This window comes from Falco rusticolus, chromosome 3 (assembly GCF_015220075.1).
Source record: "Falco rusticolus isolate bFalRus1 chromosome 3, bFalRus1.pri, whole genome shotgun sequence".
Lineage (NCBI taxonomy): Eukaryota > Metazoa > Chordata > Aves > Falconiformes > Falconidae > Falco > Falco rusticolus.
The window spans coordinates 42,164,273-42,186,606 of record NC_051189.1 but is presented as its reverse complement, the minus strand read 5'-3'; the positions used below and the strand labels follow the sequence as shown (position 1 = coordinate 42,186,606).

Genomic DNA, 22,334 nt, shown 5'->3' with positions numbered 1-22,334 from the left:
GTTCAGAATGTTGCAGTAAAACGTGATAAGCTTTTGTCTCCTTTAACACGTGCATTGTGGTGGTGTTTCCTTAGGAGAAGCAGATGACCTTTGGAATCAGATTCCACCCAACACCGGCAGACGGTGCGGTTCTGTTGACACAGTTGCAACAGAGCCCTGGCTGCGACCAGGAACTTCAGAGACTTTCCAGAGGTTCGTGGTGGAACAGTCAAACCCAGCAAAAATCTCACCCGAGAGCCTGCTGCCGCTCAGCTGGCAAGGCCTCTCAACAGCACACGGCTGACACGGGAACCCGCGGTGCCTCGCAGCAGAGCAGGGGCCGGTCAGCACTACTGCACTTTCCAGGGTCTCTTCCAGGGAGCGTGTGATACGACGCAGAGCGTGGGGCTGTATGTGTCATTTGAAGTAGCAATAAGAAAGTAAGAGAAGCTGCAGTGCGAAGACGTAGAGCAGGGATATTGTACAGCACATAATGTAGGAAGCAGAGGAATAGCTTGGCCATTTTTGAGGCTGAAACTTCTAGAAAAGGTGCAGAGCTGGACTTACCACAAAACCAGCGTGCACGTGTGTGTGTGAATTTGATAGTAAATAAATTTAAATTTTTAGCTTTGTTTATAGCCAAACTCCAAAACTGGCTGGAAATAAGAGAAAATGGACCTCTGCTGTGAGTTAAAGCTTTTACCAAAAGAGTAGATAACTTGGCAAAGGGCACTTGCTTTTCATACAGTAATGATTGCTATCCTGCATGAAAGCTCAGCAGTTTCATGAAAAAATTACTATTAGCGGTGTCTCTTATGTTCCCTAACCTGTTATGTGCTGGAAATACAGATAGCGTTGCATATATTTAATTTATGGTTCCGATTTAAGAGTTAATAAATTATTTTGTTACTAAGAATGTGAAAGCAGACTTCAGTTTTCTTAATTTATCATTTGCTTCAGCTGATGTTTACTCATGAACAAACTAGACCATCAAGGAATACTAATGTTCCCAGCGGCAGTTTTAAGCAGCTAAGGTGAAAATGTTTTATAATATCATCCTGCCACGGAGCCTCTCATGCCACAGCCCCCCTCATGTATTTCATACTTTTCCCTCTGTCACCTGCCAGCCTTTCCCTTGTCTCTGATGGCTCTTCCCTGTTCCTTCACGCGTTGAGCTTTGGGGTAGATCCACTGTACTGATGCCAGGCGACATACAGAACTTTCTTCCTCATCTAGTAGCGTATATAGTTTTCCTTTATTCCCTGAACTTTGATTACCCCCCCACAGAAGCATATATTAGCATTATCCTAAAAAATGAGGCTGGCTTAATGGCCGGAATTTTTGTAAACATCACCAACCTTCCCAAGCTGGCATTTGATTCCTCCAGTTGAAGCCTAGGACACTGCCCCGCCCCCGCTTTAAGTTGCTTCCTTCACCTCTGCAGTGACCTGAAAGCGCTGTACTTGCTCCAGCCTGGCTGCTCCGCAGCATTTAGCACCGTGAATTTCCCTCTGCACCGCTCTCCTCCCTCTGCTACCCCGGCTGCTATTCAGGATCATCTTGGTCCTTCACATCTTTCCGTTGGCTTTCTCTCCATATCTAAAGTTCAGCTGCAGCCAGGGCGTTCCTGCCAGCCTTCCTAAATTGTAATTTTTTTTCAAAAATGGTGAGTTGCAGCTGCAAACCACAGTCCTGAGCTCAAGGCTGAGCTGACTCAAATAGAGCCCACCTCCTGCTCCCAGCCCTTCCTTTGTGAGAACTGCCACAGACGTGAGCGTTCGTTCGGTGGAGCTGCAAGTTGAAGCTGGCCCCCAGAGCCCAGCCAGTGCGGTTCTGGGGGTGTGGGAGCTAAAGCTACAGAAAAGCAACGATGAGAACAGGGGTCGAGGGGCCGATGAGCCAAGACTCAACAGCTATTAGGCCTTTTCCACACAAGCAACAAACCCCGTAAGGTGTGAGGTGGTCGTGCTGTAAAAAAGTCATTGCTCAGTAGAAGTACACAACAGAGCAATGGAGCAGAGCAAGGTTCAAAACAAAAACCCCGCCAAACAAACCCCAATCTACCACGCATTTTAGATAATCGATTGTACTCGCTACTACTGAACGCTGAATCCTGAACGCAGACGTTGCGAAGGGATGCAGGCAGACCCACGGGTAACAGACACAGACCTGGCTGTAACCAGGAACACCAGGTAACACTTTGCCACAGGCACGGGGGAAATTACAGCGTCAGTAGGACACACACACACTATACTTTAACAATTATTACTGATCACTGTCAAACAGGCAAGAAAGACCTCAGGCCGAGCCTGCTAGGGTGGTTCAAGATTTAAATGTTACACAACAAACTGAAGAAAATAAAACACAGCCCAAGAGGAAAGGCTGTACCATTGTAATTAAAATCACCTCAGTTGTTCCTTTTCTGACTTCGATAACTGCAATTTGGTTTTGTTCCACCCCAATTAACATTATAAGAAAACTAGTTACGGGTCGTGCCGTTTAATTCCCATCACTGTCTCTTCCATAGCTATTTTGTTGAACCACTTAGCACTTATTTTTGAGGCCTGCTGTGAACAGCTACAGGGAGATTAATTCCTCTGTGAGGAATTAATTCCTCATTCCCTTTCACAGCCTTCACGCTTCTCCCCTTTTCCCCTTTGCTTGTCGTGAGTTTTGTGGGAACACACTGGAGCACAATCCAATTCCGCTTTTACTTACAAGCTCAAAGATGCTGACAAGGCTTAGCTGGCTGATGTATTCCGAGTCAGCAGCCAGATGAACCATAATCCCAGCCTCCCTCTCTCACCCACCCTTATTCTGGAAGTCTGTTTTATATTAATACTTGTATTAATATTTTAATCCCCAGAAAGCAAAACACAGTATTTTAGTTCCTATCTGTGCAGCACTACAGGGTTCATTTGTCTAGTCCACTTACAAGCACTTTTACTCTTCCTTTTTTCCCTGGTTTTTTAAACTTACCGTTCTTTTTCACCCTGTATTTGCCGAACAGTGAGAAGACGCATCCTAGTCAACTGCAAGGCACCCACCTTTTGGCCCCCCCGAGGGCTGGGGTCTGTTCCTTTGAAATGAGAACATGAGAGGCGGCAAAGGAAACTGTAAAACAAGTAGCTGTGGATTAGACTGGTTTTGATTGCACTGATGAAAGAGTTCAAAAACTTTATTGACCTATAACCTGATTAGAATATGCCAGATGAGAACCAAATATTGTACAGAAAGTTGTACAGAATTTTTTTTACATAGAAAACTTTACATATCTGTACCATATACATTTTGCCCATCTGAAAAAAATTTCTACATCCATTGTAATACAGAATGCTTGACAATCTTGTCTTTTAACCATCAGAGCACAATTCACAGTATGAATAAGTTTCCAATAAATTTAACCATCCCCAAACCATGCCAGATTTGTTACTTGAATATATTCCACATTAAATTCTGTACATAAGAGTGAAATCTACATCAAACAAAAAACATCTGACAGCAGACACAACCTAGACTTGTTTGCAGTGATTCAAGTTCCAGTCCTTGAAGGATCATCATTTCAATGGCTCATTATATTTAAAAGCCCTAAAACAAGTATATTACAGGTAGTTATGTCAGTTGTGATATTTCTACCTCTGTTCTTGACAAAAGTCAGCAACACTAACTTCTGGGCTACAACAAAACCAAAAAAAAAAAAAAAAAAAGAAAAAAAAAAAAAGGAAAAAAATCACAACCCCGAAAAATAAAACCCAAACTTCTAGTGCATTTGGTAAACAATGAAGTTGTTATGGGTTTTCAGCAAATCAATAATACAGAAATAAAACAAATCAGGAAGAACTGTATAGTGTTAAAGAGTTTATATTACAGACCTGCATCTCTGTACATTTTTCACAGAAGGATGATTACCAATGTCTCAGACAGCCTGAGTGTGCAAAAATCTTAGAATAAGAATATCAGACATAGTTGCTAAATATCTTTTACCATGAACAATAATCTCCATTTTCTTTTCACTATAAACATTTTATCCTTCAAAATACAGCTCTCCTGAGTTGTACTTCTTGCAGAAGCTCAAACCTTTACATATATAGTTCTTTGGGTACTTTTTACTTTCACACCCGCCATAAACATCTGTTGCTATACTGCTGTCTAGGACAGTAAAGGATATTGCAGCCCATGCTGACCAGAGGACTGTGCTAAAAACTGGCTCTGTGCTCAGCATGAGCCAGGTAGAGAAACCGATAGAGATAATCCATCAGGAAATAAAGGGACTGGAGTGTTGCAAGCCTTAATTACAGTTGTAAGCATCTGTACCGTTAACCCTTGGATACACATTGCCATACAAAGAAATCATTTTTATGGATATCCAGACAGAATGGCTCAGCTACCTGGTCCTTTGATTTAGCTGAGGAATATAAACTTTTAAACGGAGCAATACTCAGTCACTATCTGCTACTGCTTGCTTATTCCAGACTCTTGCTCTGGTGGTTGGGATATTTGAAAAACAACACCAATCCGCAGGAAAAACCTTCGTAGAACAGCTCGAAGTTCAGGAATAAGGTCAAACTGCATAATTTCACACAACAGCGGATAGTAGAACGAGGCGTGAGCCTTGAACTGAGGAGAAAACAGAAGAAATTGTTCTATTATGCATCAATACAGCTCAGAAAGGGTGTTCCAAGTGAAGAATTATAAATACTCTCCCAAGTCAAGGTGAGAAACCAACCCATGAAGTGACAAGTAGAAACATCTTTATAACTGAAGCTAGCCAGTGCTAGAACAAGGCTCAGACAGCTTGTACTCTGACAGATGCTCACTGGCTACACACAGCTCCTTGCTAATGCTTATTCTGCAAGAGGAAGAGGTTTTCTTATCAGTCAAGTTTTTTTGTTGTACTTGGCCTCTTTCACTTGGTATTTCAGCCAAGTTTTGTTACAGGGAGATCTAAATATGGATTTATTTACTGCAGAATTGCTTTGGAGAAGGTCAAGGTGCTATACACGCAGGACTGGAAACAGAAACAGGAGTTGTTTCTTTGAATAAAATATCAGCCACTAATCCCCTACCTCAGCAGGAGAGGGGTAAGAGCAACTTAACACATACTTGTAAAGGATTTCAGTATCTTTTACATTTTCTCAGACACGTTTTATTTTATCACTCACTGCACCCTCACTGTGCATTACTACTGTCGGTATTTCGATGCACATTCCCTCAACAAAGCGTGTCTACAGAGCAGCAGGAGCTTTTAAAGTCAAATGTGTAACTGTGACGAACCGGTCTGGAACTACTTCTTACCTGTAAACGTCATCTTAAATAACATTCCAAACAGTTACTTACCCTTTCATCACTTATCTTCAGGACTTTAGTCAAAAATAAGAGTAACAGATTAGTCCAGGCTTCCCGATGACTTTCTGATGTAAGAGTGAGGAAATAACTCAGAGCCTCACTGCAGACACTGAAGAGGAAACACACAAAAACTAGTAACTAACTAGTAACTAACATTTTATTTTGAGCTCTGCTGCAGAGAAAGACCTTCGGCTTTGCAACTATACCACTGCAGAGTCCTGGTGTAGAACAGCATCGCCTTATGAAAGCTACTGCAAGCCTCATTAGCAGTAGAAAGCAGTAATCTTGTTCAACTCAAAACCAGTGTCCCAGGACTTCACTATTCAATATATTGACAAAACATGATCGTGCTGTTCGTACACATATTTAAAATGTATCAAGTGCTCTTTGAGAGGTACTAAAACGCATACGACAAAATGATATGTAGACTATAAAAAGTAATCTCATGCTGATGCAACCAGGTAGTTTGCAGTTCTGCTCCCTGGTCTGTAAACCTTAAAACACTGTTAAACACTGTTAAAAAACTGTTACTGCCCTGGTTTTAAGCCCTCTATTATTCCAACACTTGCTTAAACAACTTTGTAACCTAAAAACTTTCAGGTGAACCTTGGTATTCACAGTAATGAATAACCAAAAAGCCAAAAGCTTCTGTATGCCCACAGGCTTCTTAAGCCCAGCGCTCATTTCTGCAGATGAGAACAAGCACCAGCTCCCTAAAATATCTGCAAGAAAAAAGCAGGGTTGCTAGTTGCTTTTCTTTTTAAGAAGGAGCTGGAACAAGCCCCCACCTACCCACATGCTACCAAAAAAGGTGACAAAAACCTTTGTTCTCTTCTGCAAAACGTCTAATGAGTACAAAAAGCAGACGCAGTATTAGTAGCTGGAGGCAGAGTGCTCTACACACAACATAAAACCTCTTAATGGGAGCTGTGACTACCACCATACTGTGTTGGCTCTAGAAGTTTACTGCAAACAGAGGTGGTCTATCCTTTTAAATAAAAACAAACATTCTTTCACGTCAGAAATAACATCAACGGGTTCAGCCACATGGACCTTACTTTAGTAGCCTCTGCTGGACTTCCTCCCATGCACTGGTACGGCTTTCATCCATGTACATACGGAACAGAATGCGCAATCCACAGGCAAGACTACTAGTCTCCTGTTTCAGAAGATTAGGCTTTGATTTGCCTTTGAAACCTAGAGAAATTCCAAGCATCCATTCAGATTTGTGTTTCATCTGACATTTTTCCTTACAGTTCCCCACTTCTCCTTCCAAACATCTTCTGCATATAGACAGAAGAACCACCTTATGTAATTAACTTCTCACAGCATTTAGTACAATGGAGTCCTGCTAAAAATTAACCCACGTATATACGCCACAACTGTGTTTGGCACCTATTTTTATAGATGCTTCCAAGTAAAGTAGATGTGAAACCTGGGTGTATGATAAAAGTGCATTCTAACCACCCGAACAATGGACCATTTTGCCTCAGGTGTATATCTGTAGTGCTTTATTGTTTGTTTTTGATAAAAATGTCTACAATATTATTGTTTCCAAGGCTGTTACTGTATAATTAAACTCAGTTTTGCTAGTGACGAGCCATACTAGCCGAAAGCATACCCGTAAATACGAATACTACCTCAGCCAAGCTGAAGTGGTTCTGTGTATGCATACATCAATGCACCAACCAGCCTGCTGCATCTTCACAGTATGCAGTGACCGTTAAAAATATTAATACAGCCAACTTTGGTGCAAGGAACAGATTAAACACAACGCTATTGAGAGTCCGTTTTTCATCTGTTTTTTTTTCAGAAAATGACATATTTTTCACTTATACTCTGGTAGGTAAAACAAACCCCGCTAACAAGTCTTCAGGTTTTGTGCCTGCAGCCTCCAAGCACGGGACTTGCACCCACAGCCAGGGATCAGCTTGGCAGCTGTAACCCAGTGAAACCTTAAATGTGAGGACATGAAAAAGATATTTGCACCTGCACAGATGAGGTCTCCTCCCCTTAGGGATTCTAGGGTATAAAGTTAAAGCCCGACACTCAATTTTACATTCAACATCGAAGTACGTTTCACCTATTTTTGGGTTAATTCAAAGCACGCTGACACATTCTTGCAAAATATTTCTCCAAGGTGACTGACTCACCCGCTTTCCAGAGGGCAGTTCTTTGTTCATTGTTGGAATTAAATGCTTTAGCAAATCTGTGAGATTCCAGCAGACAATCCAGAAGTTTAAAAAGCTGCTGTGATGTTAGAAAACGATACATTCCTTGATCTTGTGTATCCACATGCACATCGAAGTCTACTGCATCTCTCTGTTTTAAAAAAAAAAGGAAAAGATTGCAAGTAAAAATTCACAATTGTCTTCAGCAAGCTCCAGTCATAACTCAATCCTACCCTGTTTTCATCTTTACTCGTACCGAAACTTAAAAATGTATTAACAGTTGTGTTCACATCCCAGTTACATAAATCCCTTTGAACAACACATGTTTTAATCTCCACGGTGTGCTGCCCCAGCACAGCAAATGCAATTTAACGCAAGATATAAGCTGTTAAATCCAATAGGGCTGAAAAAAATCAGAAAAAAAGATACCTATCAGTTCTACTTACTTGTGCTGCTGCTAGATTCTCTGCATCTTCTTTTTTGCTAGTTGCTGGGAAGAACACAATATTGTCGATAGTCTGAATGAGTTCCAGTTGTACAACACATTTGATCAAAAGAGCAGCAAATAACTTCTGTTCTGGAAATTCTTTAAAGAGAAGAACAAGAAAATTGCTTGTTAATAAAGAACTGCAACACCTGTCTCTTTTTTGAGCTATTTTGGGGGTAAGCTGAAGAACAGCTTAACTTCAAGCACGTTCATAAATCAAGTCTGGAATCCACCCATCTGAATTACTCTTCTAAAACCAGGACTGATACCAGGTCTACTATTACCACCAGACATGAGCATTTTAAGCACCAACACATAACTTTCCCCAAGTACCTTAAGGATTTGATATGTTCTCTTCAAATCAGCCTAAATACACTTCCCCCCCCCGCCCCGCTATTGCTTCAGTTGCATTCTGCACAGAAAGAACCTTGCTCTTAAGAAAAAAAAAATATTACTTATTTACATAGCATTATAAGGTGAGTACTATTCTTAGTATTTTACTTTGGCTAAAAAGCCTGCAAGTTAGCAGCTGAATTCTAGATTTTTAAAGCACAGGTGAAAGATGTGGACCCACAAGAGACCAACAGAATTCTGTCATACTGCATGAAGACAAAACTTTAACCAGTATAGCTCTCCTCACATCACGTTTCTGAAGTTATAGCTGGGGCTATAACTAAAGGTATCAGACATCTGCTGAATACTACTCTTAATATATATAAAATGCCGAATCACTACTAAACACGTACTTGCTGTTGGCCTGGTTTTGCTTATTTCTTCACCTACTGTGGGCCCTATGCTGGGTTGATATGGACGTCCATCTGAAGATCTAGGCTGAACAGAATCATGAATATCCACTGACTTCTGTGATATTGTATCCTGAAAAAAAGGCCAAAAAAAAAATTACAGATAATTTCTGCAAGCTAATTGTTGATAGTATTGTGCTCTTTATACCTTAAGACATTTACTGTTTCAACACTACACTTTTTCATTCATTTTGGTCATATTTGATACCAGCATTCACAAAAGATGTGCTAAGAAGATGCCCTACTAAGAAAGCACTGAAAAATCAACAAGCAACAAATACTTAATTACACAGCAAAGTCAACGACTAGTACTTTGCACACAGGTGTTTTTGTATGCCATCCAAGCATTTAGTATGTCAGCCAACAGTCAGTTTGACTTTTACCAGTTCAAGCGTATGAGGTTTGCTGCAAGGTTTCAGTACTGGGAAATGCAGTATCTACCCCTGATTTACAACAAAAACCTCTAACAGCTTCTGTAAGAACTTGCATTCTTTTTATAATGGGTGAAAATGCTAACACACAGTTCCTAAAAGACAAGTCCAAACAGTATGAGGTATCATCTAGCCTTAATCTTTACTTGCATTTACCCCCTTGAACGTTCTGAATTATAAGCTCCTACTAACATGTCTGTAGGTGCTATAGGAATTTATCAGAGTAAAACGAAGGAGAATATATGCATATCAAGGAAAATGCTTTCATTTTAAATCCTCTCGCCAGAGCTGCTTCAGCAGACTTCTGCAATGTGTTCTGATTCCCCATGTTACATTGTTTTATCTTGTGAGCTAGAACTCAATGACTTTGGAAAATGAATTGTTGGGTTTTTGTTTTATTTTTTAATAAATATCTTCCTTCTTGATCAGTTGAATGTAAAGTATTAAAATCAATGATAATACCTATTGTTTTCATTTCAGAAAGCACTCATTGAAAGAGGGCATATGTAGTGATTACTGTCCCTTTCAATAGCCCAGCACTTCTATTGGCATATATATTCCAGAAGTGCCACTGGAGACAACACATTAATTCCCTACATTGCGTGGCTAGCAAGATTTAAGTCTGCACATACACTTCCTATAAAGAACATATCAACTTCTCATACCAGTAAATAAACAACGTCTTCATCTCTAATAAATATATTTTTAATAGCTATTATGTCTATAGATAGTAGAATGCTTCATTATAATTTAACTACCTGAAGAAAAGTTAGATGGAAATACTTAAAGCCTGCAAAAATTTTATCCTACCAAAAGAAAGGATCCAAAATATATTTCCTTTAACATTTATTATACAAGTTCTGTTCATTTTGAAGTTGTAAAGTGTCTTTTTACACTGAAGTAAAAGAAGATTTTAAAAAACATTAATGTTGAACTATTTCAAAGAGAAAAGAGCTTTCAATTTATTAATGACTAAGACATTTAATATATCGGCCATTTGTGCATGTTATTATATTCAACATAAATGGATCAAAAACGTAGCCAACACTGTTAGATCAAACGCTTTATACACCAAACCACTACAAATGAGTCGATATAGAAAACACATTGTCACATGGATATAAAACACCTGTATAATGAGAACTGGCCACCGAAAACATCTACACTCTGTTGCAAGCAAATTATGTTTAACACCCCATAAAGCTAAATGGAGGGAGTCAGTCTCTCGTAGCAGAACTCATTTGAGACCATACCCATGAACAATTTTTATATGACAGTCCTTCCACCTCCAGCATTTTCTCATCATGTCAATGTATCAAAGACAATATTGAGCAAAATGAAACAAACCCCACAAAACCAGGAAACAACTCAAACGTTAAATACAGTATTACAGAGACATACTAGGCACAGGACATTACTTCTATCATACTATCATACGCAGAGAACGACCTACAGGCAACTCCCAGAAGCCAACTTCACTGCAAACAAATATATATTTCTCTTTCTCAATTAATTCCTTGCTATTTTTAAACATTAAATAGCACTTTAGCTGGAAAAAACTTTTTCAAGTAAATCAAAACTGAAAAATGGGTTTAAACAAAGTACACTTTTTACTTATTCTACATCACAACATATTTGTACCAAACTTTTGCAAGCTTTTAAAATAGTTTTTATTTCAGCAGCTTACCAGTTTTTCTTTTGTATCAGAGGGAGATCCAGAGCCAAACTCCCCACTGGTTGGTCGCCAAGTCAGCAGCCTTGAAAACACAAAACCAGTACCAAATTTAGGAAGTCTGAAATACAGATCAGAACCAATATCCTAAGAAGTCAACTTCAGTATGGTGGGGTGTTTGTTTTAATTTAATGGAAGCCAAACCCCAAAAAAGAGTTGAATATAGATACTTCCATAAATTAATAAACTCATTTCAATTTTAAGTATACATTTTCTTCTTTCACACATATTGAAAATTGTGGGTTTTGTACTTCCAACGTTTCTACCAATTGCCTTGAATGGACGACTGGATTATGTGGAGGTGGCCTAATTTTTCTCAGAAATAACGGATTTTGCCTTGCTCTCTCGCACTGCCTTAAGCTTTACCTGGAGTCAGGAATGAATCTACCCAGGACAAATCAGCATGAATGTCTGGAGATGTTTTGCATTCTCTGTTTGGGCTGTGCTTCAGCTTTGTGGTTCTACTTCCACTTAGGATTCATTGCTGTTATGAAGTAGTAAGTCACTGACAAGACTTCTGATCTCTTCCCTGCTGTTTTCCTATAGCATGTTGCTGTCCTGAGGATCTTTGCCTTGAGCACTAAAAAATTTCTACATTAGTTGTAACTTGTTGCGGCTGTCTGTGTCTGCCAAGATATGGGGGAAATGGGATTAAATAACCTAAGTGGCCCCATCATCTCTTGTTCTATCAACTCTATTGCTACAAAGTAAGATTAAAGTTTTTGTTGTTGCTAAGATCTCAAACTATGTATCCTCAATCTCTGTGAGGCAAGGCTTGATGGACATCTGTGCCTATGCTAAATGAGATCTTTCTCATTGTGTTAAGGATTCTAAATTAACATATCACTGCTCTTCATATAACTAAGATGACAAACTGTAGACAAGAAAATACAAAAATCTGGAGGCATGCAATGAGACAGCAAATAAAGTAAAGCAGAGAACTGAACTGATTCTTGAAAGCTACCAGAACACAAACTGTGAATTATTTCTGCATTAGAGGTTGTTAAATACAGTGTAATTGATTTTGGGCTACGAAGTCTTCCATCTGCCCAAGGATGTAATGGAAGAATGAGCCATTATGAGCCAAGAGAGGCCAGATTATTGTAATTTGTCTAAGGAACCAATTCTAACTCCTGAATTTCCTGAGGACAAGAGGCCATTCACCCTGGCTTCCTCAGTGCCAGCAAGCCAAACCTTGCTCTCATAAGGCTTTGGAAAATGTCTATTTAAAAAGATTTATAAACAGAATGGAAAAAAAAAATCAAACAAACTATTAAAATGAGCTAATGAAGTATGGGCTGGATGAGCAAACAGTGAGGTGGACTGAAAGCTGGCTGAACAACCAAGCCAGGAGGGTGGTGACCAGGGGCATAAAGTCTAGTTGGAGGCCAGTAACGAGCAGTGTACCCCAGGGATCAGTACTGGTCCATTTCTGTTCAACATCTTCATTAATGATCTGGATGACGGGACAGAGTGGACCCTCAGCAAGTTTGCAGATAACAAGAAAGTGGGAGGAGTGGCTGATACACCAGAGGGTCATGCTACCACCCAGAGGAACCTCAACAGACTGGAGAAATGGGCCGACAGGACCCCAAAGAGGTTCAACAAGTGGAAGTGCAAAGCCCTTCCCCCTGGGGAGGAACAACCCCAGGCACCAGTATGCTGTGGGCCACCCAGCTGGAAAGCTGCTTGGCAGAGAAGGCCCTGGGGGTGCTGGTGGACATCAGGTTGGACATGAGTCAGTAACGTGCCCTTGCTTGCAAAGAAAGCAAATGGTATCCTGGGCTGCATTAGGAGAACTGCCAGCAGGTAGAGGGAGGTGATCCTGCCCTCCCTGCTGAGCACTGCATCCAGTCCTGGGCTCCCCAGTATGAGAGAGAGACATGGACATGTTGGAGAGAGTCCAGCAAAAGGCCACGAAGATGATGAAGGCACTGGAGCATCTCTCCTATGAGAAGAGGCCAAGAGAGCTGGGACTGTTCAGCCTGGAGAAGAGAAGAGTCAGGGGGATCTCATCAATGTATATAAATCCTGGATGGGAGGGTGCAAAGAGGAGAGAGCCAGGCTCTTTCCAGTGGTGCCCAGTGTTGCACCAGTGGCAACGCACAGAGAATGAAAGACAGAAAGTTCCCTCTGAACATCAGAAATCACTTTTTCACTGGGGGTGACCAAGCACTGGCACAGGTTGCCCAAGGAGGCTGTGGAGCTTCCCTCCTTGGAGATATTCAAAAGCCAAGACATGGTCCTGGGGAAACATGGCTCTGAGTGGCCACGCTTGAGCAGAGCGGTTGAAACAGACCACTTCCAGGGCCCCTTCCAACCTCGCCCATTCTGTGTGATCCTGTGTTAGTAACTTCAGCTATCAAAACCTCAATGATTTTGTGGAAGCTTGAGTACACAGTTTTGGTTTTTTTAGTAAGTAATCTCTGCTGAAGTTAGTAGCCGAGTAAATATTCTAGTACTAAGTTTTCCAAACAAGGAAATACTATGATCACCTCTTTTTGCAAAAAGGTAACTTGCCAAGAACCAGCAGAGGCTAGTACTGCAACTAAGAACTCCTGCAGCCAATGCTGCCAGTCTTAAATTGAAGAAGTTAGTTACACAATACCTGGAAGACATTTCGTATGAATGTTAAAAAAGGACAGATGCAATCCTATGTGATCAGATTAATCTCTGCCAGAAGACACTTTACACTCCAGAGATTCTATTTCGTCATTTAGCAATAAAGCACTTGCCTATAACACTTTCATCTATACCACTGTGTGATTGGTCTGCCTTCATTTCAACATTAACTTCCAATGTTACTTCCAGGCATGGGAAAACAAAGGTAAAAGGAGCATTTGCCGCCTTCTCCAGGTACTGGGGCACCCTCCACAACAAGCTGGGTATAAAAACAGTGTTGCCAAAAAAAAAAAAAAAAAAAAAAAAAAAAAAAAAAAGGGCTGGGAGGGCAGGAAAAGCTCCACCACCAAAATAAGACAACTAGAGGGACTAAGAAATATAAATATGTAGTGCCAGCCAAACCAGAAGTCACAGAAAAAGAACCAGATCCCATAAAAAGAGAGAAGTATCTTTCTAGGACTCAAAGAGAAGGAAAAAAACTCGGAGTACAAAATCTCCATTAAAAATACGAATGAATACCTGTATATTTTTATGATTTTTTCTTACCCATCTAAAAAGCTTCACCTTTAGTCAAATATGGTCAAAGTGAAAAGACTGTTTTCAGCAGTTTTGTGTCACCCAACAATTGTTTGGAAAAGAGCAGGCATACCTTCACCATGGGAAAGGAGACTGATTACCTATGCTCAAGGTACTCGTGTAAAATCCAAGTAACATTTACTTTACTCTGCAAAAGTTGGAAACCTCCAAGAAATGTAGAAAAGAATAATATAATTAAAGTTCTCAAAGAAGGCACAGAAAGGTAAAAAAACAGATGAGAAGGAACAGAAATCTATGGAGTCTGATACCCTCCTCAGAAAAACAACTCATTTGAAAAGCCAATGTGCCATAAACATCAAAGGGAATAATGCACATATTTGAAATCAGATATAGCTAAAGGCAACAAGAATAATCTGAATGTGTCTAAATATTAAGATATTCAAAATGTTGCTCTAGAAGGGTTGCTAAATATTCAACCTAAGTTTTGATCATAATGTGGAAACCAAAGCAAATGTTCTGCTAGTGAATATCACTTCAAAGTCTTTCCAAGTATAAGAGATAGTAAGTTAGGGCTAATTCAGTTGGACTTTTACATCCATAAATTTGGTTTATAATTTTATTTTTGGCAGTTACTGAAATGTGAAAAAAAAATAATCTTGCTAGCACCCAGATGTTTCAGCTTTATTTTAGTATTATATTCTAGATGCAATTAATTCTTACCTACTCACATACAAAAGTAGGTGAGATAGTGACAGATGGATTAACTTATCTTTTAAGCATGAATGAAGCTCTCTTACAGTGCTACCTGATACATAACTAAAATTAAGGAAAGACTGATGTGCAGAAGGTTCCATTTTGCTTCGGTTTTCTTCAGGCCTGAACTAGGCGATACATAGAAGCAAAGAGTATGAACTAGTTGACAGACATAGGACAAGTAATAATACAACAGTTCAACATTAAGACTATTAGATTTGAAAACAAGCAGTGTTTCACCTCAGCGTTCATAGGGTATGGGATAAAAACTCATCTTTGGTATAATGTTGGATGTGATTTCTTGTTATTCTGCTCTATGACATGTACGTGTATCAAACTACTCGGGAACAGTACAGCCTTGTTGCAAGGAATTTCACATAGAGTTGTAACACAAAGGGAAAGACAGTTACCAAATATACACGATAATTTTCATAAAAAGATTAGGATCCATAAAAACATATGATGGAAGCTAAACATCAACCACAGAGACTTAAATCTGTAAGACTGTTACTCTGTTTTAGTATTATCTGGAAAAAGCTTCTTCACATGTAATTACAAGTTGCAAAGTCTGCCTATCAATAGCATTCTTCTATTACAAAAAGAAAATGACCAAAAAAATCAGATACTACTTCTCAGAAACCCCAACATTTTAAAGCTGAATCAGCTTACAGGTTTTGGATTGGGTTTTTTTGTGTTGTTGTTGTTTTTTGGGTTTTTTCTTATCTCCCATATAGTATTTCTAGTTTGTAACAGCTTATCATTTACAACACAAGAGTAGTGTATCTATCACTTAAGTTATCAGTATGCTCCAAGAAAGTCTGCTTCTATTTAGTCCACACAGCTTTTTGTTCACCCCACTTATTAGACATCGAACAGTTAGAAATCAGTAAGTCAACTTAACTACATTATTTTACAAAGTATAAATATTAACAGTCATCTTACGCATGAGGGATTGTAGTTTTGAAAATATCCAGCATGCAAGTACAAGTTTTATCCCAGATTTCTAGGGTAAACTTTTCACCATTTAGGATGACAACATTCTCCAAACAGTTTGTACCAGATCGTGCCAGTTGTTCATTGTCTGGAAAAGACAAACAGTGCATTTGTTTATTCACATTCAGCACAGTAAAATGTTAACATTGTTTAACATAACTTGGTACAGTCCTACCTTGCTGCACACACCAGTACAGCTGTGCAAATATATCATCCAAAAGAACATCACTAAGTACTTCTAAATACTGCGTAAATACATCACATATTGCATAAAGTGCATGGTTGCAAGTAGTTGTCATCCATTCAGCTTTCTAGGAGGAGAAAACAAAAAATGACAACTTTGAGGTAACACTTTTAGGATACACATCTTTGCAAGCAGGCAGATATATGTATTTACTCAATTTGAAATGCTTTATAGTGACATACAATTCCTTTCTATATCTCAAAACCCCCACAACTTGGAGCCCCAACTTAAGCTTTGCTAACTGGCAGGTTTAAAAACCTACAGAAACAGACAAACAACTATTCTCAGAGACAAGATTACAGGACTGACAAGCACTTACCATCATGAGATACTGAGTTTGACATTAAACATAGTGTCTAACCCTAGCTCAATAGTTTAACACCAAACTAAGTTTTCCGTGTTTCCTCTACATATTTTCCAAGGGATAAAAACTTAAGAGAGTAAGATGCCCTTCTACAAATACTCACACAGAGCCTCCCAAATAGCTGACAGTTGCGATCGAACTTCTAATATTAGTAATTTACACAGTTTACATTAGTAAGCTCACTTCTGTTTCACCTCCTTGTAAGGACAGTACCTGGTGCTGGTTTGGCAGGTCAAAACCTGTTTGGCTAGTCAAAAGGCTGCAGCGAAAGCACAGTGCTGTTCTGGGGATTTGTTTGTCTGTTTGTTGGTCATCAAAAAGTTTTGAACTAGTAGAACTTATTTCTTCTAACTGTGACTTCACTGCTGATCACAAGCCTCATTCCACTGAGCGTGCTGCCATGAAGTCATGTGTGTCTCAGATTCCAGACATCACATGTAAAAGCTGCAGTTCTTCTTACAAACTCTAGATAAGTTGCATTTTATGCTTTCTTCTGTTGTTCATAGTGTAAACTACTAGGCCTTTTACATACATGGTTTATGAAAAACGATAGAAGTGACAACACCTCCAACAGAATGCTAATAAAATGAGCAAAAAAGGTCAAAGTTTTGATGTTTGCCTTACATCACTTGATAAGCTATATTACTAATCAAGTTTTCCACTGCAAATATAGATCTCTGGTAAATTATCTTCCCCCACTTTTTTCACCTCAGTCTGCTGTTCTGGCAGTTTCATGTTGTCAAATATCCTGAAGACAATCCGAAACAAATCTTGCCACCAGTGTTTCTCGTAAGTATGGCCGTATGTCTTCATTATTTCAAACATTACTGTTAAGCCCCTGAAATGAAGAATGAACAACATATATTAAGAGTTACAAAAAGACATGTACTAGGTCAAACTGCAACAGCAGTAACAAACTCAAATATTGTCAAGAACATTATACATTGATCACTAGTACACAAAAATTAAGTAGAAAATCAGCTTATTTAAAAAGCACTTAGAAGCCACAGGGTATAGCCTGAAAATACTTTTGAGAACTGTGGTAATGTCAAATTAAAACAACTTCTTCACAAAGGACCACAGAAATAAAGGAACAAGTATTTCCAGGTATGAAGTAAAAAGATCTAGAAGCAAGTATTAATCTTTATTAGCTATAAAGGGAGTCCAGATGCACACTAAAATGGAATATGCAATGGGGGCATCTTTCATGAAATTAAACATCATACATTTATATTTACTAATGAATACAGAGGATCAATATTGCCACTGGAAGAATAAAGATTTGAATATTCATCCCATGTAATACTTTATTTAAAAAGAAAGGGAGGGATTTAATGCATATTGACCATTTAGAGTTGACCTTCCATGTTAAAATAATGCTTGCTTGCTATATGTTAGGAAAATCAGAAGTTAACTTCTGCATCTTACTGTGCTCTATACAGAAAATGCCTCCATTGCATCTGATTTTAAGTTCAGCTGAGCTGTTTTAAATAGTTTACAGGTTCTATAATAAATGTGAAACAGTCACTGTTAATTTTAATTTATTTAAGCCTTAACTTATTTTCAAATGAACTATTTAAATAGTTCTTGTCATTTCATGGCTGTAAATCCTAAACAGGCATTATTAGAATATTCAACTTTGAAGAAATGCAATACTTATCTATTTAATATAATGCAATTACAACCATGTAACTTCATTATTTATTGTAATGGAAGATATAAATTTCCTATGTAAAGAATGCAGATGTGATTTCTACATTCCAGCATCTATTAAAAAGGTGTTTTGAAAAGTCTGGTGTTCCCACAGTGGTATCACCCAAATTAAATATGTAAGTCATTTTATGACAGTTACATTTACTAAGAAGAGTCATTTCTATTTTAAAAGTATAAAGTAAGCCTTTTAAAATTTGAATTACAAATACTGATTGTTACCTGGTTCTTACATCTAATTTGCATCTATTGATGATACAGGACAACTCAAACAGAATAGGGAACCATCCTCGCACCCACACTCTGTCTTCGGGAGCTACATTCATATCATCACTCGTGTATTCCTTGAACGCCTTTAGAAGAAAACAGAAGGTTATACAGAGTCATTTGGACTGTACATAACAATCTCTGCTATGCTAGTATCACACCCTGATGCTTCAGGAGAGCTGGCAATCAAGATAATACTGAGCAGGTGAAGTGTTTTTCAAAGTAATTCTTAGTAGATCATGAAAAATAAACTAGAAAAACAAACTAAAAGAATAAATGAGATGATACATTCAAGCATCAGGTTTTGCTTGCAGTTCAGTGTGAGTCTTTTACTCTCTTTTTACAGAGACAGCACCGAAAGTGAGGATCTACCGTAACATTTTGAGGATATCAAGCATTTTTGCTTACGCCGTTACCCTCAGTGGACAGCAGATCCTGAGATAGGCTGATGATTTCCAGCAGCTCTTAGGAAAGCTAGCCACCAGCTGAACTGCGTGGATGGGGATGGGTGGGTGGGGGAATAAAATTAAAAAGTAAAATAAAATAAATGAACTGCTGGCATTTTCAAAGCTCGTGGAATTTTATACTCCTATTGCTTCTGAATAAAGTACACGTCTCATTAATCTCTGAAACCTGAAGGGAAACAAATAAGGTTAGCACAATCTTGTTTTCCTTCTAAAAGCACTATTGATTAAAGCACTTATAATTTAGTTAATACAGACTATACCTGAGGTCTATCAGATACGTATTTTGCACAGTGGCGAATGAGGCGGATCGCTTCCATACTAGTATCTGGAAATGCTGCATTGCAGGCAAATTCAGACAAGCACTTTACTGCATCCTGGAAAGAATCTATAGTTGCTGGGAAGTGTTTTTCAAACACAATTGCTGGGAGAAAAGTGTGGACAAAAGAAAAGAAGTGTCATGCTTTAAAATCTATTAATTGTAATATAAACTGACTGTAATAGAATTCATGAGAGACTGGTTCATTGACTGGTGCTGTCAAATGCTTGAGTAGTAATAAAAAAACAAATGCTCAACAATAACAAAAAAATCACCTCACCTAAAGGGCATTTATTTCGACAGTAGTAAGTGTCTAAAACAAGCTGTGGTAGCATCTAGTCTGTAGGGGGGAAATGTTAACAGTTCGGCAAAAAGAGAGCAATACCCTTACTGCTTAGCATTAGTCTGTATGGTCAGAGCTTAAGAGGGCTACACAAAGCGTGGAGTTACATCTGCAAAAGGACTTCCCTCAGCAATAGGGTCTTATTGCCCCGATTTTAAACAGCCACACTTTCGAGGTGAAAAACATTCTTCATCAATGCTGAAACAGTTTTAGGAACTTGCAGAGGCTGAGACAGAATAAAGAGATCCCTTGTGGCGCTTAAAGCATGAGGATCTAGATTAGAATGGGAAGAGAAAAAAAATAAATGCTAGTGCCACCTAGCTCAGCACTTTCTCCTGAACAGGGCTGTAGACAAGCACAATCCAGAAACAAGGAAAAAGGCAGGCAAACAACAAAATGGTAAAATGGCTACACATTTTTTTTCTGGGGGAAAAAATATAAAATTATTAAATGAAAACGTACACATAAAAGTAAAATTAGCTAAGGCTTGACTTGTTTTACTATGGAAAGCTACAGATAAATTTTTTTAAAGGCACAAAGGAAGACAGATTAACTATCATCTTACTGAATTATTTTCCTAAGTATTTCCCCAGAGGATGGGTTGAAAAGTGTAAGATACTGGTTCTAAAGCATGAAGTGGGCTTTACTATGCAGGCTGTAAAGCCAACAGATAAATCAGTCTCTGAAGTCACATACACTTTCATGACACCTGAATGTCATCAGTACTCACTGACAATGTGTCCTGTAGTCTGGAATGCAAGTTCCACTATACTTTCATCCTGATCTGAGGCTGCCAGATGAAACACTGAAAAAATGTTTTTCCAGCCAGAACGAATGTTAGCAGCCTGGGAGTTTACCATCTGTGCGATACACCGTACAACCATGTCTCGAATAGTAGGAGACCTAAATTAAGATAACAAACAATAATTGTTCAAACTAAATTACATGATCAATTAGAATAGCGTAATTCTTCAGCAACTGGTTGTATAAAAGCGATTTGAAACATAAATTGCAAAAGTTGGTGCTTATGATGCCAGGCGATTAATTTCATTGTATGTTATTACCTGTTTCTCTTCATGATATGTTCAAATGGTCTTAGGAAGTCCTTCTGGAATCGGAAATTAGCAAGTTCTCCTTTTTCCAAGAACTTCATTGATAATTGCCTTAATGAGTCCACTGCAAAAATAGCTACATCTTCATTGGGATTGCAGCCAACCTGATAATGTAGAATAGGAATGCATAGTAAGCTTGCATCAGAATTCTTATGGATTCACACCAAGCTGCCTCTACATTTGGTAACTGAGAACTAAGCAGTACTAGGAAATTAACAAACTTAAGTAGTAGACGATTCCGCGAACCACATTGTTAATGCAATTCAATAATCCCTAACCAATTTCAGCTATATTCTACATTATATATCCTAGCATTTAAAACTTTCTAAAAATAAGTAAGCTGTCTAAAAAGACTTCAAGAAGCTGTATTAAAAACACGTCAGACATTCACCTTATACATAGTCAATTTAGACTTGAACAGAAACCAACCTTCTAGCCCAAGCTTCATAACACACCCCCAAAAATTAGAACACATAACTAAAGGCTGCCAGTTCTAGACCCAGAGCACGATAAATAACTTAATATATACTTCTCCTTTTACATTGATTATATTGTGTACCTCTATCTTCTTACAGGCCTTTCCAGCTTTACAATTTTTGCTGTATTTTAAGCTACTTATACAGAAAGACAGAAAAAACAGCATAATTCAGACAAGCACATGCTTTTCTAACAAAGCTCTAAATAAAGTTTATTTGTATTGGTAATTCAAGGAGTATGCAGTATAAACATTAATGGGGATACCTTATTAAAATGATCTCCAATAACTTCCCAGATTCTAGACCACTGTAGCCTTATCCGGCCCATGTTATAGTAAGAAATCTCTACTATCTTCTGCAGACTAAACATTCGAGGGTGGGTAGCAGACAGCAGTTCATCCATAGATACAGCACATAGCCAGCGAACGAAATCCACTATGAAATGCACACAGATTTTAATGCAATATTTTTCCAAGTTTTAAGGCAAAGCTTCTTTGTAGTTTACAGGGGGTGGGTGGGGTGGGGTGGACAAAACGTACCAATAGCGTTTCCATCCAACCTTGTAGATCCCGTAAATATTCTGTAAAGTGCAGTTTAAGACATTGTTACAATTTCTTAATTTACTAAATATGTATTCAAGTTTTTTTAAAAAAGTATATAGCCATCTCCTGACTATTTTGATTTATTTAAAAAAAATTAGTAACTGTGGAAAAATACTGAGCTTTGAAAATCAGAAATATTTCAATTATTTCTAATATTTTTAAATAACTCCCATAAGCATGCATGGAGACTGGGAGGTAAGCATTGTTTCTAATACTATCTGCTCTTGACAGTGACTGATAAATAACGTCACTAGTTTATAAACTATTCAGCCCTGCTCCAAACACAGAAGTCAAACTTCTCCGAAGTGCATAATTCCTATCTGCCATGACAAACAGATACTGGAAACACTCCATTATGAAGTGGAGAAAAATACTGCAAATCTAAAGAGCTATTTATTATGCATTTGACATTAAGCCTCTAGTTCACTTGATGTAATTTTACTGCAAGGCAACTTTCATGGAGCTGAGATCAATGTTGCTGCCTATACTCAGTCACAGAAATGCTTGTAAGCCTTCAGAATGATACCCCTTTGTGATTGTCAATTTTGACAAATCATGTTTTCTGATTTCTTATATGCT

The 22,334-nt window shown here is 38.5% G+C and overlaps 2 protein-coding genes across 11 annotated transcripts in view; one reads left to right on the top strand and one right to left on the bottom strand.

Annotated features, from left to right (window-relative positions):
• Positions 1-902, top strand: part of CSPP1 (centrosome and spindle pole associated protein 1) — a 63,934-nt gene extending 63,032 nt beyond the window's left edge. For 8 of the 9 annotated variants that reach the window (XM_037379136.1, XM_037379137.1, XM_037379144.1 and 5 more), the window contains one exon: positions 75-902. In XM_037379136.1, the coding sequence (XP_037235033.1) occupies positions 75-283 (209 nt within the window). In that variant the 3' untranslated portion in view covers positions 284-902. The remainder of the gene's footprint in view (positions 1-74) is intronic. The other variant, XM_037379135.1, reaches the window with a different exon arrangement.
• ARFGEF1 (ADP ribosylation factor guanine nucleotide exchange factor 1) overlaps positions 498-22,334 on the bottom strand; it is a 97,375-nt gene continuing 75,538 nt past the window's right edge. Inside the window, exons 24-40 of one of the 2 annotated variants that reach the window (XM_037379133.1) lie at positions 21,693-21,733; positions 21,419-21,588; positions 20,630-20,781; positions 20,296-20,468; positions 19,167-19,327; positions 18,395-18,525; positions 17,171-17,300; positions 16,030-16,165; positions 15,804-15,942; positions 10,905-10,974; positions 8,730-8,859; positions 7,943-8,082; positions 7,479-7,647; positions 6,384-6,522; positions 5,317-5,434; positions 4,368-4,596; positions 498-3,093 (exon numbers count right to left, since the gene is read on the bottom strand). In XM_037379133.1, coding sequence (XP_037235030.1) covers positions 4,432-4,596; positions 5,317-5,434; positions 6,384-6,522; positions 7,479-7,647; positions 7,943-8,082; positions 8,730-8,859; positions 10,905-10,974; positions 15,804-15,942; positions 16,030-16,165; positions 17,171-17,300; positions 18,395-18,525; positions 19,167-19,327; positions 20,296-20,468; positions 20,630-20,781; positions 21,419-21,588; positions 21,693-21,733 — 2,164 coding nt within the window. In that variant the 3' untranslated portion in view covers positions 498-3,093; positions 4,368-4,431. Of the gene's footprint in view, positions 3,094-3,139; positions 4,597-5,316; positions 5,435-6,383; positions 6,523-7,478; positions 7,648-7,942; positions 8,083-8,729; positions 8,860-10,904; positions 10,975-15,803; positions 15,943-16,029; positions 16,166-17,170; positions 17,301-18,394; positions 18,526-19,166; positions 19,328-20,295; positions 20,469-20,629; positions 20,782-21,418; positions 21,589-21,692; positions 21,734-22,334 lie in introns of those variants that run through there. The other variant, XM_037379132.1, reaches the window with a different exon arrangement.